The sequence below is a fragment of the Oncorhynchus masou genome, chromosome 22 (genome assembly GCF_036934945.1).
Source record: "Oncorhynchus masou masou isolate Uvic2021 chromosome 22, UVic_Omas_1.1, whole genome shotgun sequence".
NCBI lineage: Eukaryota > Metazoa > Chordata > Actinopteri > Salmoniformes > Salmonidae > Oncorhynchus > Oncorhynchus masou.
In genome coordinates, this window is record NC_088233.1 from 10,357,316 (window position 1) to 10,376,187 (window position 18,872).

Below are 18,872 nucleotides of genomic sequence, written 5' to 3' on the forward strand. Positions count from 1 at the left end.
ATCCCAGGTACACGCACGCACGCACGCACGCACGCACACACACACACACACACACACACACACAAACACACACACACACACACACACACACACATTGTTCTACTGGTCATTGTTCTACTGGTCATTTTTGTGCCAAATGGCTAAACATAAACAGATATATTGATCATTCCATTAATATATAAAATCTGAACATGCTCTATGATGACAGTTATTTGGATGTTGACTAACATTGACATCATTCCACTCCCAGCTTCTCATGGACCAGGAACGGGACCCACTTTGACATTGACCAGGATCCCAAGGTGACGATGCGACCCCGGTCTGGTACCCTGGTGGTGGACATCAGTGGGGAGAAGGCCGAGACGTACGAGGGGGTCTACCAATGTACAGCCAGAAACAAACACGGGGCCGCAGTATCCAACAATATTGTCATCAGACAGTCCAGTAAGCATTGTTTGGCCTCATTCATCTCTCTCTCTCTCTCTCTCTCTCTCTCTCTCTCTCTCTCTCTCTCTCTGTCTCTCTCTCTCTCTCTCTCTGTCTCTCTGTCTCTCTCTCTCTCTCTCTGTCTCTCTATCTCTCTCTCTGTCTCTCTCTCTGTCTCTCTCTCTGTCTCTCTCTATCTCTCTCTCTCTCTCTCTCTCTCTCTCTCTCTGTGTCTCTCTCTCTCTCTCTCTCTCTCTCTCTCTCTCTCTCTCTCTCTCTCAATTTCAATTTAAGGGCTTTATTGGCATGGAGAACATGTGTTAACATTGCCAAAGCAAGTGAAATAGATAATATACAAAAGTGAAATAAACAATAAAAATGAACAGTAAACATTACACTCATAGAAGTTCTAAAAGAATAAAGACATTACAAATGTCATATTATGTCTATATACAGTGCCTTGCAAAAGTATTCGGCCCCCTTGAACTTTGCGAACTTTTGCCACATTTCAGGCTTCAAACATAAAGATATAAAACTGTATTTTTTTGTGAAGAATCAACAACAAGTGGGACACAATCATGAAGTGGAACGACATTTATTGGTAATTTCAAACTTTTTTAACAAATCAAAAACTGAAAAATTGGGCGTGCAAAATTATTCAGCCCCCTTAAGTTAATACTTTGTAGCGCCACCTTTTGCTGCGATTACAGCTGTAAGTCGCTTGGGGTATGTCTCTATCAGTTTTGCACATCGAGAGACTGAAATGTTTTCCCATTCCTCCTTGCAGAACAGCTCGAGCTCAGTGAGGTTGGATGGAGAGCATTTGTGAACAGCAGTTTTCAGTTCTTTCCACAGATTCTCGATTGGATTCAGGTCTGGACTTTGACTTGGCCATTCTAACACCTGGATATGTTTATTTTTGAACCATTCCATTGTAGATTTTGCTTTATATTTTGGATCATTGTCTTGTTGGAAGACAAATCTCTGTCCCAGTCTCAGGTCTTTTGCAGACTCCATCTGGTTTTCTTCCAGAATGGTCCTATATTTGGCTCCATCCATCTTCCCATCAATTTTAACCATCTTCCCTGTCCCTGCTGAAGAAAAGCAGGCCCAAACCATGATGCTGCCACCACCATGTTTGACAGTGGGTATGGTGTGTTCAGGGTGATGAGCTGTGTTGCTTTTATGCCAAACATAACGTTTTGCATTGTTGCCAAAAAGTTCAATTTTGGTTTCATCTGACCAGAGCACCTCCTTCCACATGTTTGGTGTGTCTCCCAGGTGGCTTGTGGCAAACTTTAAACAACACTTTTTATGGATATCTTTAAGAAATGGCTTTCTTCTTGCCACTCTTCCATAAAGGCCAGATTTGTGCAATATACGACTAATTGTTATCCTATGGACAGAGTCTCCCACCTCAGCTGTAGATCTCTGCAGTTCATCCAGAGTGATCATGGGCCTCTTGGCTGCATCTCTGATCAGTCTCCTCCGTGTGTGAGCTGAAAGTTTAGAGGGACGGCCAGGTCTTGGTAGATTTGCAGTGGTCTGATACTCCTTCCATTTCAATATTATCGCTTGCACAGTGCTCCTTGGGATGTTTAAAGCTTGTAAAGCTTGTATCCAAATCCGGCTTTAAACTTCTTCACAACAGTATCTCGGACCTGCCTGGTGTGTTCCTTGTTCTTCATGATGCTCTCTGCGCTTTTAGCGGACCTCTGAGACTATCACAGTGCAGGTGTATTTATACGGAGACTTGATTACACACAAGTGGATTGTATTTATCATCATTAGTCATTTAGGTCAACATTGGATCATTCAGAGATCCTCACTGAACTTCTGGAGAGAGTTTGCTGCACTGAAAGTGAAGGGGCTGAATAATTTTGCACGCCCAATTTTTCAGTTTTTGATTTGTTAAAAAAGTTTGAAATATCCAATAAATGTCGTTCCACTTCATGATTATGTCCCACTTGTTGTTGATTCTTCACAAAAAAATACAGTTTTATATCTTTATGTTTGAAGCCTGAAATTTGGCAAAAGGTCGCAAAGTTCAAGGGGACCGAATACTTTCGCAAGGCACTGTACAGTGTTGTAACGATGTAAAAATGGTTAAAGTATAAAAGGGAAAATAAATAAGGATAAATATGGGTTGTATTTACAATGGTGTTTGTTCTTCACTGGTTGACCTTTTCTCGTGACAACAGGTCACACATCTTGCTGCTGTGATGGCACACTGTGGTATTTTACCCAGTAGATGTGGGAGTTTATCAGATCCGGGTTTGTTTTTTCGAATTCTTTCTGGATCTCTGTAATCTGAGGGAATTCTGTGTCTCTGATATGGTCATACATTTGGTAGGAGGTTAGGAAGTGCAGCTCAGTTTCCGACTCATTTTGTGGGCAGTGTGCACATAGCCTGTCTTCTCTTGAGAGCCAGGTTTGCCTACGGCGGCCTTTCTCAGTAGCAAGGCTATGCTCACTGAGTCTGTACATTGTTAAAGCTTTCCTTAATTTTGGGTCAGTCACAATGGTCAGGTATTCTGCCACTGTGTACTCTCTGTTTAGGGCCAATCAGCATTCTAGTTTCTCTCTGTCACTTTCTCAATGTCTCTCTCTCTCACCTTTCAGCCATCTCATAACAAGTCATATCAACTCATGTCTGTCTCAGTCCATTCTCCCCTAAGCTTATCTATGACATGTGTCTCTTTGATTTATCACCATTCAATCTTTATTTTCTCTCTTCTTTTTGTTGTTGTTACTAATAAGATGTATTTTCCATCATCAATGCTCTCTTCATGGAAGGTAACGGTTACATGTGGAATGACATCATGCTAATAATCATTACCTGGAAACACCTATCACCATTTCCTTTGTGTTTACCTCGAGCTTGATGCAGTTTTGCAGCTACAACTCATTCCTTCCATGTAGCTTGAACTACTTCATTCCATGTAGCTAGAACTACTTCCTTCCATGTAGCTAGAACTACTTCCTTCCATGTAGCTAGAACTCATTCTTTCCATGTAGCTAGAACTCATTCTTTCCATGTAGCTAGAACTACTTCCTTCCATGTAGCTAGAACTACTTCCTTCCATGTAGCTAGAACTACTTCCTTCCATGTAGCTAGAACTACTTCCTTCCATGTAGCTAGAACTACTTCCTTCCATGTAGCTAGAACTAATTCCTTCCATGTAGCTAGAACTACTTCCTTTCATGCATCTACAACATTCCTTTCATGCATCTACAACAATCCTTCCATGTAGCTAGAACTAATTCCTTCCATGCAGCTATAACTCATTCCTTCTATGCAGCTACAACAATCCTTCCATGTAGCTAGAACTCATTCCTTCCATGTAGCTAGAACTAATTCCTTCTATGCAGCTACAACAATCCTTTCATGTTGCTAGAACTGATTCCTTCCATGTTGCTAGAACTCATTCCTTCCATGTAGCTAGAACTAATTCCTTTCATGTAGCTACAACAATCCTTTCATGTTGCTAGAACTGATTCCTTCCATGTTGCTAGAACTCATTCCTTCCATGTAGCTAGATCTCATTCCTTCTCTCAGTCTTCTTGGTGACGTTAGGTAAATGTAGAAACCACATACTGGTATATCATGTTTTCCTTATTTGTATTTCAGGGTCCCCCTTGTGGTCAAAGGAGAGGAACGAGCCAATCAGAGTTCAGGAGGGCGAGGCTCTAGTACTACATTGCCGGCCCCCTGCTGGCCTGCCCCCTCCTATCATCTTCTGGATGGACGTCAGTAAGTCTGGCCTTTATAGTCCACTGTCTGTTGTGCTGTAGTTTACTGTAGATACATAGATACCTGTAGATACCTGTTTGTTTACAGACATTTTAGCTGGATTATATGAGAACCTAATGGGTAAGATGTCCTGCCCACACATGTTTCTGAATGGTCATGTCTTGGGTAGTCTGTCCTTTTGGGTAGTCTGTCTGTTTGGTTTCATTGCTTACAAATTATGAGTCAAAATATTCCTCATAAAATGAGACATTAATGGAAGCCTCAGTAGCGTGGCCTGCTGGTGTTGACTTCTCTCCTCGTGTTGACTTCCATCCTCGTGTTGACTTTCTCTCCTCGTGTTGACTTCCATCCTCGTGTTGACTTCTCTCCTCGTGTTGACTTCTCTCCTCGTGTTGACTTCTCTCCTCGTGTTGACTTCTCTCCTCGTGTTGACTTCCATCCTCGTGTTGACTTCTCTCCTCGTGTTGACTTCTCTCCTCATGTTGACTTCTCTCCTCGTGTTGACTTCTATCCCCGTGTTGACTTCTCTCCTCGTGTTGACTTCTCTCCTCGTGTTGACTTCTCTCCTCGTGTTGACTTCTCTCCTCGTGTTGACTTCCATCCTCGTGTTGACTTCTCTCCTCGTGTTGACTTCTCTCCTCGTGTTGACTTCTCTCCTCGTGTTGACTTCCATCCTCGTGTTGACTTCTCTCCTCGTGTTGACTTCTCTCCTCGTGTTGACTTCTCTCCACGTGTTGACTTCCATCCTCGTGTTGACTTCTCTCCTCGTGTTGACTTCTCTCCTCGTGTTGACTTCTCTCCTCGTGTTGACTTCCATCCTCGTGTTGACTTCTCTCCTCGTGTTGACTTCTCTCCTCGTGTTGACTTCTCTCCTCGTGTTGACTTCTCTCCTCGTTTTGACTTCTCTCCTCGTGTTGACTTCTCTCCTCGTGTTGACTTCTCTCCTCGTGTTGACTTCCATCCTCGTGTTGACTTCTCTCCTCGTGTTGACTTCCATCCTCGTGTTGACTTCTCTCCTCGTGTTGACTTCTCTCCTCGTGTTGACTTCTCTCCTCATGTTGACTTCTCTCCTCCCCCAGACTTCCAGAGACTGCCTCAGAGCAGCCGTGTGTTCCAGGCATTGAACGGAGACCTGTACTTCTCCAACGTTCTGAAGGAGGACTCGAGGAGCGACTACATCTGTTACGCCCGTTTCCCTCACACTCAGACCATCCAGCAGAAACAACCCATCACCCTCTTAGTGCTCAACCGTAAGTGCATGTGTGTGTGTGAATGTGTGCGTGTGTGTGCGTGTGTGTGCGTGTGCGTGTGTGTGCGTGTGTGTGCGTGTGTGTGCGTGTGTGTGTGTGTGTGTGCGTGTGTGTGTGTGTGTGCGTGTGTGTGTGTGTGCATGCTCAGCATTGAATGTGTGCGTGTGTGTGCGTGTGTGTGTGTGTGTGCGTGTGTGTGTGTGTGTGCGTGTGTGTGTGTGTGTGTGCATGCTCAGCATTGAATGTGTGCGTGTGTGTGCGTGTGTGTGCGTGTGTGTGCGTGTGTGTGTGAATGTGTGCGTGTGTGTGTGTGTGTGTGTGCATGCTCAGCATTGAATGTGTGCCAGTTTGTCAGTGATCCTAACCTCAGCGTCGCCAGTAGAAGTCTAGTAGTGATCATGAAAAGCCTCTCTCAACAACAAAAGGCGTTCTCATATAGTCCAGTTACCACTGACTGATCGTCTAGACAATACAGATTGACAAACACGATTTGACCATCTATTCTTTATCTAGAGTATATCTATGATCATCATTCAGCATTTTCTTCAGTTCACACAGTTTGATTTCAGTATTCAACCATTCATGTTTAGTTGTCCAATCACTTTATTGACTTTAACATGTGGCATGTTTGATTATTTTCTGTTGTGTTCCAGTGGATGCAGTCAATGAGACTGTTGCTGCTTTATTCAATGAAACTGATTTTTTTAGTGGTGAGTTTTGGCAACCCCTAGTGGCTCTACCCTCCCATAGTTCGTCAACCAATAGAAACCAACCACTAACATCGACCTCTAAACCTTAACCTTACCCTTGTGATTGTCCTCATCTTTAGTAGTAAACCAATACTAGAAATCAAGCACTAGCATTAACCCCCTAAACCTTAACCTAACCCGACTTCCCACCATAACTTGACCAATGAATACATTTTTGTGAAAGACTGTCTTTTCTACAACAACTATTTATTAACATAATTTCAAATTAAAATGAACCATTGCATGATGGTTCCTCCTTTGCCTTGCTCATATTTTGTCAATTTGAATGGACAAGTACATCTGTATTACATTCAGTAGGTCTGTATTCCATTCAGTAGGTCTGTCTGTATTACATTCAGTAGGTCTGTCTGTATTACATTCAGTAGGTCTGTCTATATTACATTCAGTAGGTCTGTCTATATTACATTCAGTAGGTCTGTCTGTATTACATTCAGTAGGTCTGTCTGTATTACATTCAGTAGGTCTGTCTGTATTACATTCAGTAGGTCTGTCTGTATTACATGCAGTAGGTATGTCTGTATTACATTCAGTAGGTCTGTCTGTATTACATTCAGTAGGCCTGTCTGTATTACATTCAGTAGGCCTGTCTGTATTACATTCAGTAGGCCTGTCTGTATTACATTCAGTAGGCCTGTCTGTATTACATGCAGTAGGTCTGTCTGTATTACATTCAGTAGGTCTGTATTACATTCAGGAGGCTACTTTTGGAAAGCTTTCTCTCTTTTATAGTCATGTATTTCATTAGAGCAAAGCAGATTGACAGCCGAGCAAACTGTGAATGTTCCAACCACTACCACTTCCAGTCTGTTCATCTTTTCTCTTCACCCAGCCAACCAAATTCCTCCCAATCCACTTCAAACCTCTCCACTCTCTCTGACATCTTTCATTTCCTATCAGTTCCTTTCTCATTGTTTGCAAAAGCATTACTTCCTATGCGTCTGTCTGTCGAGTACCCTGAAGCTACATGTCACGCAGGCACGCAGTCGGCTGTACAACAGATGAGGCTACAGACAGGCTGATCTGACAGAAACGATGTATCTCTCTTTCTGTATGATCATTGCCATCATCACAAGCACCATTTGTTGAACTCTTAATATCACAGTATCATATCCAAATGTGATTATTTTGAGACGGTTATCCTTATCCTCACCTTGAACTGGAAAGTAGTTTAGTATCTGGTATAACTGTACAGGAAAACAAGATGTTGTAGATATCCACCATCTCTTAGTACAGTCCTACCGCTCGACCGAAGAACCCCTTCACAGTAAGAGATGAAGGCAGGGATTCATTCCAACACATTTACTACCTGTACACTGCGCTAGACTTTTAAAGGCAATTTCCCTTACTCTTCACTATAAACGCTGCGGATGTCAACTCAAACACAAATCACCTTTAACAAAAAGTACCTTCACAGTGGTACAACCTGACCTGTATCTTCAAAGTGGTACAACCTGACGTGTACCTTCACAGTGGTACAACCTGACGTGTACCTTCACAGTGGTACAACCTGACCTGTACCTTCCCAGTGGTACAACCTGACGTGTACCTTCACAGTGGTACAACCTGACCTGTACCTTCACAATGGTACAGCACTGACTGACCTGTACCTTCACAATGGTACAGCACTGACTGACCTGTACCTTCACAGTGGTACAGCACTGACCTTGGTAAAAAAAAACAGGAATAAAATGGACAGATCAGCAGTAGTCTTGCTGTTACCAGCTGTGTCTCTGAACCCTCCATGTTGTTATGACTGCAGACGGCTCCGTGGAGGAGAGGAAACCCACTTTCCTCATCCCTTCTGGCTCTAGCAGCTCCAAGATGGTGCTGAGAGGACAGGTCCTGGAGTTGGAGTGCATCACTGAGGGACTGTAAGTACTTAGTGCCAATGTGTTGTACCTGTATTATGTGTTGTGTACGGTATACCTCTATTATTACTTCATTATGTATGTGTGCTTATAGATCATAGTGACCTAAATAAGTTCACTGGAAACATATGTCTTCACACTATTCTCTCTCTTCTCTCACTATTTCCCTCTCTCTCTCTCTCTCTCTCTCTCTCTCTCTCTCTCTCTCTTCTCTCACTATTCCCTATCCAGTCCCACTCCAGAGGTCTCGTGGAGTAAGCTGAGCGGGCAGTTCCCTGACAAGCGTACCTCCATCGTGACCTTCCAGAAGATACTGCGTATCGTGAACGTGTCCCATGCCGACGCTGGCGAGTACCGCTGCACTGCCCACAACCGCTTGGCCTCCATACACCACACCATCCGTGTCACCGTCAAAGGTATGTCATGTGACCTAGCAGTTAGTTCCGATAACTCTAGCACACATGTAGCCTATAGCAGGGTCTGCATGGGTCCGGATTCTGCACCCGCCCTTCTGATGTGGACCCCTCCTGCCTTTTCTGTCTGCCTGTCACTGTCCTACCCATTCAATAACACCACAACACGGTCACTGTCCTACCCATTCAATAACACCACAACACAGTCACTGTCCTACCCATTCAATAACACCACAACCAATCACTGTCCTACCCATTCAATAACACCACAACCAACAGTGAGGAGCGGGGCTGAAAGGGGTCAGGAACGTACGGACCCCCAGGGCTTTTATCCTCTCTTTGAATCTCCCTTATTGATTTTTAAATGGTGGTATCCGGATCAGAGGGTTCTGTCATTAAACGCTTTCCTGCCTTTCAGTATTGTGCCTGTCACCTTTCTGACCATTTTTCTCTCCCGTCACATTCCTTTTTACTCTTCTGTTGTTTAACCTTGTATTTTGATGCAAATTATACATCAAAACAATGATCCAACCATACAGCCACCATTCATGTGAGGTGAACATCAACTGAACTTCTATATTCTACCTTTAACCAACCGTCTGATTGCCTTGTGTTCATGTGGTCCTCCCCTCCCAGCGGCACCGTACTGGATCACTACCCCCAGGAACCTGGTGCTGGCCCCTAAAGAGAAGGGTCAATTGATCTGTAGGGCCAGTGGTACTCCCAAACCCACCATCAACTGGGCCATGAATGGCATCCCCATAGAGAGTGAGTACTCGGTATTGATTGAGTGTCTCTGTCTGTCTGTCTGTCTGTCTGTCTGTCTGTCTGTCTGTCTGTCTGTCTGTCTGTCTGTCTGTCTGTCTGTTTGTCTGTCTGTCTGTTAGTGTTCATACAGTGCACAGACACCAGTCTATTTGGGATTAAGTCATTGCATCTGCCATTGTGAGGTTTAGACACACAGACAATGTTCAAGTTAAACATTTTCTATGTTTGTGGTGAAACTTTTGACGTCTTGTTTTGATGCCTTGTTAGATTCACCTGAGGACTCCAATAGGAAGGTGGAGGGCGACACCATCATCTTCGAGGAAGTCCAAACTGGATCCAGTGCAGTCTACCAGTGCAACGCATCCAATGAATATGGATATCTGCTGTCCAATGCCTTCGTCAACGTTCTCTGTGAGTCAACTCCTCACTCAAACTTAGAACTCAGAAGTTTGAAGTTAGAAACTTTCTGTCACTGAAGTGCATTGAACTTGCAAACACAGTGTTGTGTCTGTTTATAGCTGAAACACCCAGAGTATTGACTCCAGCTAACCAGGTCTACCAGGTGATCCGAAACAACCACGCCTTGCTAGACTGTTCCTGCTTCGGCTCGCCCATCCCCAAAATCACATGGTAAGTTCATGACCTTTGAACTTTTTGGTATACTCTACATGCATTTATGGGTACTAAATACTAAAAAGATAGGTCGCGCCACAGGATTGGCAGCAATGGGTGTGTAACACAGTGTTGTAACACAGTGCTGTAACACAGTGTTGTAACACAGTGTTGTAAAACAGTGCTGTAACACAGAGCTGTAACACAGTGCTGTAACACAGAGCTGTACCACAGTGCTGTAACACAGTGCTGCAGCACAGTGCTGTAGCATTGTTAAGAAACAGGGTTTTAACTTTCGGAAACAAACGTTTTAGTATGTGCAACAGAACTGCATGGCATGTGTGTGTTAAAAAATCTGCCCCCAATCCCAAGCTAAAAGTTCAGAACCTATGGTTCCACTATTCCCTGTCAGGTTTAAGGACAGCCAGTCTAGCACCCTGGAAGGGGACCCCTACTTGCTGCATGAAAACGGGACTCTGGAGATATATGTGGCCCAGGCCCTCAACAGTGGGAAGTATATCTGTGTGGCCAGGAACACTCTGGGCATCGCTGAGAACCACGTCTATCTGGAGGTCAAAGGTGAGATACCACACTATTCTCTCTCTCAATTCAATTTAATTCAAGGGGCTTTATTGGCATGGGAAACATATGTTAACATTGCCAAAGCAAGTGAGTTTAGTAATATACAAAGTGAAATAAACAATAAAAATAAACAGTAAACATTTAACATACAGAAGTTTCAAAAGAATAAAGACATTACAAATGTCATATTATATATATACAGTGTTGTAACGATGTACAAATGGTTAATGTACAAAAGGGAAAATAAATAAGCATAGATATGGGTTGTATTTACAATGGTGCGTGTTCTTCACTGGTTGCCCTTTTCTCGTGGCAACAGGTCACAAATCTTGCTGCTGTGATGGCACACTGTGGAATTTCACCCAGTAGATATGGGAGTTTTTCAAAATTGGATTTGTTTTCGAAATCTTTGTGGATCTGTGTAATCAGAGGGAAATATGTGTCTCTAATATGGTCATACATTGAACAGGAGGTTAGGAAGTGCAGTTCAGTTTCCACCTCATTTTGTGGGCAGTGTTCTCTCTCTCTCTCTCTCTCTCTCTCTCTCTCTCTTTGTCTCTGTCTCTGTCTCTCTCTCTCTCTCTCTCTCTCTCTCTCTCTCTCTCTCTCTCTCTCTCTCTCTCTCTCTCTCTCTCTCGTTTTTCTGAAGGTTTACCATATAGGAAACATAGGGTCAATACTTTTTCCTGACCATATGATCTAACCAGGGGAAACTGATGGCCCTGAACACCACTTAGATTAGTTGTTTCTGATGTAACCCCCCCAGAGCCAACTCGTATCCTGAAGCAGCCGAAATACAAGGTGGCCAGAAGAAACATGAACGTGGTGTTTGAGTGTAAAGTAAAACACGATCCCACCCTCATCCCCATCATGATCTGGCTGAAAGACAACGGAGAGCTGCCCGACGACGAGAGGTACGTGCTGGTACTCAAACACTCATGTTTCAACATGGAGCACGTGCCATTATATCCGCAGTAGTACGTCCTGCTTTTGTATATTCTACTCATGTTTAGTTCAATTTAGTTTATTCATTAGTCCATCAGGGCTTCCTGAGTGCATACATAAACACACAATTCAACACAAATGAAAGAGTTATACACTTACACAAGAGGACCCTGTAAAACCTCTTAAGGATCGGACCATTTTTTTCAAATTTTTGTCTTTGTCTTCCCAGATTTCTGGTGGATTCTGACAGCTTGACCATAACAGATGTGACAGAGAACGACGCGGGAACGTACACCTGCATAATGAATACTACTCTGGACCATGACTCTGCCAGTGCTGAGCTCACTGTCGTCGGTATGTACAGATGTGGGATCTTAATTTGACCTGTATTGACGATTTGAACGTTTAATCTGTGATGTTGCTTGATCGGTGGTTAGCCTATTAGCTGGTCAAAATTAGGCTACATGAAAAGTGGAATACTGTTAATATAACTGTGTGTTAGGTTTTCAGTGAATTTATGTAAATCACGAGGCTGATCAAATTAAGGTCCTACATCTGTAACTCTCTCTCATAAACTTACATACCAGAAACATGCTCATGATCCCTCAAATCACACGACAGTAGCAATGTTGTTTCTGTTTGTTTTGTTGGGAAAAATTAAGTTACTCTATTCTATTATACTATATTCTATTCTATTATGTGAAATAACGCCAAGTAAGAGAGAGGGTGTCCTGTTGTTGTCTCTAATCACTAACTACTTAACCCCTACCTCACTCCCACCTGTTCTCCTACCTGGCAGAGGCAGCTCCTACTCCAGCTGTCATCTATGGTAAACCTGCAGTAAACACAAATGCTCATCTCTGCTCCCAGTCCCGTGGGCTTGTGTGTGTGTGTGTGTTCATGTTCGTATTCGTGTGTGTGTTGATTATGTGTCTGCATAGTCAAGCATGCTGCGCTGCTCGCAGATGTGATCATTCACAGTGTTTGTGTGTGACATCACCAGCATCCGGACGGACGGACGGACGGACGGACGGAGCAACAGACAGTTGTTTTAATTTAACCACCGTTTTTAAAGGGCTTTTTGATTTCACCATTTTCTTATATCATTCATTCTTTATTTTAGTTTAGTTTTAGCAGTTTGACGATTTAAAAAAAATCCCTAAATGTGCTTTTGTTATTTTGTTTAGCATGTGTTGTTAAAAGAATACATCAGCAATGCAGCTCATTAAAACGTTGTCTGTGAGTGTGGAGTAATTACTAGTGCCTTTAAAGGGATACTTGGGGATTTTGGCAATAATGCCATTTATCTACTTTCCCAGAGTCAGATGAACTCGTAGATACCATTTTTATGTCTCTGTGTCCAGTATGAAGGAAGTTAGAGATACTTTTGCGAGCCAATGCTAACTGGCATTGGTGTAAAGACTGGAAGACTATGGTATATACTAGCATGTTAGCAGTTACCATAGATTTCCAGTCAATGTGCTAACGCTTGTTAGCAATTGCGCAAACACTACTTCGCAAACTTCCTTCAAACTGCACACAAAGGCATAAAAAAATGGTATCTACGAGTTCATCCGACTCTGGAGAAGTACAGTAGATAAAGGGCTTCATTGCCTAAATGCTGAAGCATCTCTATAATCCACAGATATGTTTGTTACACTAATTGGTGTCGCTGTCCCTGCTGCAGGGTGGGGTGAAGTGTTTCATTTCCATCCAGCTCATCTGCCTAAAGCTTTCTTGTGGCAATAAAAAGGGTCTTTTTCTTGCTGTGTTCCATACTTATTTTTGTATCAGTCTGTGGTTCCATACGTGGCATGGCATGAACGAATAATGTTGTCGTGCTGGGAGTCACTGTAAGGTAGCTGTCTATTACACTGAGCTAAATGTCCTGTGTTCTTCAGAACAACCAGACCCTCCTACTGACCTGGAGCTGACCGACATGAAACCCAGGAGTGTCCAGCTCACCTGGATACCTGGAGACGAACACAAAAGCCCTATTCACAGTACGCACCTGCTGTGTGTGTGTGTGTGTGTGTGTGTGTGTGTGTGTGTGTGTGTGTGTGTGTGTGTGTGTGTGTGTGTGTGTGTGTGTGTGTGTGTGTGTGTGTAGTGCTAATGACAGACTGCTATTCCCAGAACACTATCTAATGGCTGTATCATTATTATCTTGAGACTACTGCCACAGTGCTATTAGGTTTAGTCAATCTCACTGTTTTTAATGATGTTAGCGCTACTCAGGGTACTTGCTAATTATGTTTGTTCAGCACTACCCATATCATATGTATATGATGGGTTTCTGATAGTGTCAAGATCTTCCAGGGTAATGTTGTTAGGTATACAGTATATCAGGGAGCTCAGAGAGATTAGGCTTGTGTCAACTATACCAAGACTGGAGTTAGATAATACATTCCCTGCAATCATTCACCATTTTTCCACTTCCTTCCCCCTCAGAATTTGTGATCCAGTACACAGACTCTCTCCACGATCATGGCCACTGGCACAACCTGACGCATGTCCCGGGTAGCAAGACCACGGCCCACCTCGAACTGTCCCCTTACGTTCACTACACCTTCAGAGTCCTGGCCCTGAATGCTGTGGGTCTCTCCGATCCCTCCAACCCCTCCCACATGTACAAGACCAATCCTGCAGGTACAGATTCTAGAATTGACTTGTTAATAATGGGGTTGATTTGGCACCGTTGATTTGGCATTCTGTTAATTTGGCATTCTGTTGTTTGTGTATGCTGTTGATTTGTGCATTCTGTTGATTTGAGCATACTGTTGATTTGTGCATTCTGTTGATTTGTGCATACTGTTGATTTGTGCATTCCGTTGATTTGAGCATACTGTTGATTTATGCATTCTGTTGATTTGAGATTACTGTTGATTTGAGATTACTGTTGATTTGTGCATTCTGTTGATTTGGACATACTGTTGATTTGTGCATTCTGTTGATTTGAGATTACTGTTGATTTGAGATTACTGTTGATTTGTGCATTCTGTTGATTTGGACACACTGTTGATTTGTGCATACTGTTGATTTGTGCATTCTGTTGATTTGGACATACTGTTGATTTGTGCATACTGTTGATTTGGCATTCTGTTGATTTGTGCATTCTGTTGATTTGTGCATACTGTTGATTTGTGCATTATGTTGATTTGAGATTACTGTTGATTTGAGATTACTGTTGATTTGTGCATTCTGTTGATTTGGACATACTGTTGATTTGGACATACTGTTGATTTGTGCATACTGTTGATTTGTGCATTCTGTTGATTTGGACATGCTGTTGATTTGGACATACTGTTGATTTGTGCATACTGTTGATTTGGCATTCTGTTGATTTGTGCATTCTGTTGATTTGTGCATACTGTTGATTTGGGCATACTGTTGATTTGGACATACTGTTGATTTGGCATTCTGTTGATTTGGACATACTGTTGATTTGTGCATACTGTTGATTTGTGCATTCTGTTGATTTGGACATGCTGTTGATTTGGACATACTGTTGATTTGTGCATACTGTTGATTTGGCATTCTGTTGATTTGTGCATTCTGTTGATTTGTGCATACTGTTGATTTGGGCATACTGTTGATTTGGACATACTGTTGATTTGGCATTCTGTTGATTTGGACATACTGTTGATTTTGGCATTCTGTTGACGTGTGCATTCTGTTGATTTGTGCATTCTGTTGATTTGGACATACTGTTGATTTGTGCATACTGTTGATTTGGGCATACTGTTGATTTGGCAATACTGTTGATTTGGCATTCTGTTGATTTGGACATACTGTTGATTTTGGCATTCTGTTGATTTGGACATACTGTTGATTTGTGCATTCTGTTGATTTGGACATACTGTTGATTTGTACATGCTGTTGATTTGTCATTCTGTGTAATTTAACATTTCTTCACCTGCTTCAGCTCCAGATGAGAACCCCAGCGGAGTTAAAGGTTTTGGAACTGAACATGACAATCTTATGATATTGTGGAAGGTAAGCTACAGCTGTAGCATTTTATTTGTAAGGAAGTTGGTGTCAGCTGTTCATTAATGCAGTACTGTGATTGGTGCCTGTCAGCTGTTCATTAATGCAGTACTGTGAATGGTGCTGGTCAGCTGTTCATTAATGCAGTACTGTGATTGGTGCCTGTCAGCTGTTCATTAATGCAGTACTGTGAATGGTGCTGGTCAGCTGTTCATTAATGCAGTACTGTGAATGGTGCTGGTCAGCTGTTCATTAATGCAGTACTGTGATTGGTGCCTGTCAGCTGTTCATTAATGCAGTACTGTGAATGGTTTCTGTCAGCTGTTCATTAATGCAGTACTGTGAATGATTATCTGTCTCTCGTAGCCACTGTCAGGCCTCCAGGCTAACGGTCCAGGCCTGCAGTACAAGGTGATGTGGAGACAGAAGGACGTGGACAAGAACTGGACGTCAGTGACCGTGGCCAACGTCTCCAAGTTCATGGTCTCTGGGACTCCCACCTTCACACCATACGAGGTCAAGGTTCAAGCCATTAACAACAACGGGATTGGCCCTGATCCAGCTGTGGTCACTGGACACTCCGGAGAGGACTGTGAGTCACGCACCTCCATTTTGTTTCTTTAAGGATTCACGATGGGCCGGTGTCCTGGACTGTAAAGCACATGCTTATGGTTTTTAAACATGATTATTTATTTATCAGGCACTCTTATCCAGAGCAATTAGTGTTTGGTGCCTTGCTCAATGGCACATCGGCAGATTGTTCAGCTAGTCAGCTCAGCCATTCAAACCAGCGACCTTTCGGTTACCGTTCCAACACTCTAACCACTAGGCTATCTGCCGCCCCTACACTCTAACCACTAGGCTACCTGCCGCCTCTACACTCTAACCACTAGGCTACCTGCCGCCCCTACACACTAACCACTAGGCTATCTGCCGCCCCTACACTCTAACCACTAGGCTATCTGCCGCCCCTACACTCTAACCACTAGGCTACCTGCCACCTCTACACTCTAACCACTAGGCTTCCTGCCGCCCCTACACTCTAACCACTAGGCTACCTGCCACCTCTACACTCTAACCACTAGGCTATCTGCCGCCCCTACACTCTAACCACTAGGCTACCTGCCACCTCTACACTCTAACCACTAGGCTATCTGCCGCCCCTACACTCTAACCACTAAGCTACCTGCCGCCCCTACACTCTAACCACTAGGCTATCTGCCGCCCCTACACTCTAACCACTAGGCTACCTGCCACCTCTACACTCTAACCACTAGGCTACCTGCCGCCCCTACACTCTAACCACTAGGCTATCTGCTGCCCCTACACTCAAACCACTAGGCTATCTGCCGCCCCTACACTCTAACCACTAGGCTATCTGCCGCCCCTACACTCTAACCACTAGGCTATCTGCCGCCCCTACACTCTAACCACTAGGCTACCTGCCGCCTCTACACTCTAACCACTAGGCTATCTGCCACCCCTACACTCTAACCACTAGGCTATCTGCCGCCCCTACACTCTAACCACTAGGCTATCTGCCGCCCCTACACTCAAACCACTAGGCTATCTGCCGCCCCTACACTCTAACCACTAGGCTTCCTGCCGCCCCTACACTCTAACCACTAGGCTATCTGCCGCCCCTACACTCTAACCACTAGGCTTCCTGCCGCCCCTACACTCTAACCACTAGGCTATCTGCCGCCCCTACACTCTAACCACTAGGCTACCTGCCACCTCTACACTCTAACCACTAGGCTATCTGCCGCCCCTACACTCTAACCACTAGGCTATCTGCCGCCCCTACACTCTAACCACTAGGCTATCTGCCGCCCCTACACTCTAACCACTAGGCTATCTGCCGCCCCTACACTCTAACCACTAGGCTATCTGCCACCTCTACACTCTAACCACTAGGCTATCTGCCGCCCCTACACTCTAACCACTAGGCTACCTTCCACCTCTACACTCTAACCACTAGGCTACCTACCACCTCTACATTCTAACCACTAGGCTATCTGCCACCTCTAAACTCTAACCACTAGGCTACCTACCACCTCTACATTCTAACCACTAGGCTATCTGCCGCCCCTAATGGAGAATCTCCATTGAAGTGCTTCTAAGGTGTCCGGTATGAATGTGTGTCCTGAAAACTGACTGATGTGTTGCATGACGTGAGAGATACAGAGTCGTTACATGTTCTATCTCTTCTTCATTTGATCTGTTCTTGGAAGTTAGGGAACAAAATGGCGACGACAGAGAGGGCTGCCTCGCTTCTCGTCCTTACAAGCATTTCACTACACTCGCAATAACATCTGCTAACCACGTGTATGTGGCAAATAAAAAATCGATTTTGATTTCAACTACAGCAGAAGTTGTAATTGTCTCAAATGAAGTGGTGTTGTTTTGTCCCTTAGTGTGACTGGTTTCTGTTGTAATTGTGTTTCCTCTGACCGGGTTTCCCACAGTGCCGTTGCAGGCTCCAGACAGTGTCCAGGTCCTAGTGTTGAACAGCACCCTGGCTGAGGTGCACTGGGAGCCTGTCCCACCGAAGACAGTACGGGGACACCTCAAGGGATACAAGGTACTCTACACAACGCTGTCTTCAAAGATGAGAGGATCATGTAATACTGTGATACAAAACAGTAGACGCATAGAAACAGAAACAGTCAGACACACAGACAGACACACACACAGACACACAGACAGACACACACACAGACACATAGACAGACACATGCACGCACACATGCCGCTTACCCCCCTACCATGACACACACACACACCAACTTCATAGCTCTATATTTGTATATCTCAGAGCTACTGTCGTTAGCGGAGCCTCCACAACCCCCTCCCCCTCCCCAACACACACACACCCATCTAACTCCTGTATCTGTGTCTTTACCAGGTGGATTACTGTTGTTAGCGGAGCCTCCACAACCCCCTCCCCCAACACACACACACCCATCAAACTCCTCTGTATCTGTGTCTCTACCAGGTGTATTACTGGCGTGAGCAGAGCCTCCACAACCCCCTCCCCCAACACACACACCCATCTAACTCCTCTGTATCTGTGTCTCTACCAGGTGTATTACTGGCGTGAGCGGAGCCTCCACAACCCCCTCCCCCAACACACACACCCATCTAACTCCTCTGTATCTGTGTCTCTACCAGGTGTATTACTGGCGTGAGCGGAGCCTCCACAACCCCCCTCCCCAACACACACACCCATCTAACTCCTCTGTATCTGTGTCTCTACCAGGTGTATTACTGGCGTGAGCGGAGCCTCCACAACCCCCCCCAACACACACACACCCATCTAACTCCTCTGTATCTGTGTCTCTACCAGGTGTATTACTGGCGTGAGCGGAGCCTCCACAACCCCCTCCCCCAACACACACACACGCATCTAACTCCTCTGTATCTGTGTCTCTACCAGGTGTATTACTGGCGTGAGCGGAGCCTCCACAACCCCCTCCCCCAACACACACACACCC

General features: G+C 44.3%; 1 protein-coding gene across 13 annotated transcripts in view; it reads left to right on the forward strand.

Annotated features, from left to right (window-relative positions):
- LOC135509003 (neuronal cell adhesion molecule-like) overlaps positions 1 to 18,872 on the forward strand; it is a 163,730-nt gene that overhangs the window by 123,242 nt on the left and 21,616 nt on the right. For 7 of the 13 annotated variants that reach the window (XM_064929271.1, XM_064929275.1, XM_064929279.1 and 4 more), the window contains 19 exons: positions 1 to 7; positions 251 to 444; positions 4,058 to 4,180; positions 5,260 to 5,430; positions 6,084 to 6,140; positions 7,960 to 8,071; positions 8,300 to 8,484; positions 9,118 to 9,249; positions 9,517 to 9,660; positions 9,768 to 9,879; positions 10,274 to 10,440; positions 11,210 to 11,357; positions 11,618 to 11,742; positions 12,188 to 12,217; positions 13,290 to 13,391; positions 13,840 to 14,037; positions 15,314 to 15,384; positions 15,742 to 15,967; positions 17,844 to 17,959. The exon at positions 1 to 7 is cut by the window's left edge and continues 99 nt beyond it. In XM_064929271.1, the coding sequence (XP_064785343.1) occupies positions 1 to 7; positions 251 to 444; positions 4,058 to 4,180; positions 5,260 to 5,430; positions 6,084 to 6,140; positions 7,960 to 8,071; positions 8,300 to 8,484; positions 9,118 to 9,249; positions 9,517 to 9,660; positions 9,768 to 9,879; positions 10,274 to 10,440; positions 11,210 to 11,357; positions 11,618 to 11,742; positions 12,188 to 12,217; positions 13,290 to 13,391; positions 13,840 to 14,037; positions 15,314 to 15,384; positions 15,742 to 15,967; positions 17,844 to 17,959 (2,420 nt within the window). The remainder of the gene's footprint in view (positions 8 to 250; positions 445 to 4,057; positions 4,181 to 5,259; positions 5,431 to 6,083; positions 6,141 to 7,959; positions 8,072 to 8,299; positions 8,485 to 9,117; positions 9,250 to 9,516; positions 9,661 to 9,767; positions 9,880 to 10,273; positions 10,441 to 11,209; positions 11,358 to 11,617; positions 11,743 to 12,187; positions 12,218 to 13,289; positions 13,392 to 13,839; positions 14,038 to 15,313; positions 15,385 to 15,741; positions 15,968 to 17,843; positions 17,960 to 18,872) is intronic. The other 6 variants (XM_064929274.1, XM_064929282.1, XM_064929276.1 and 3 more) reach the window with 2 other exon arrangements.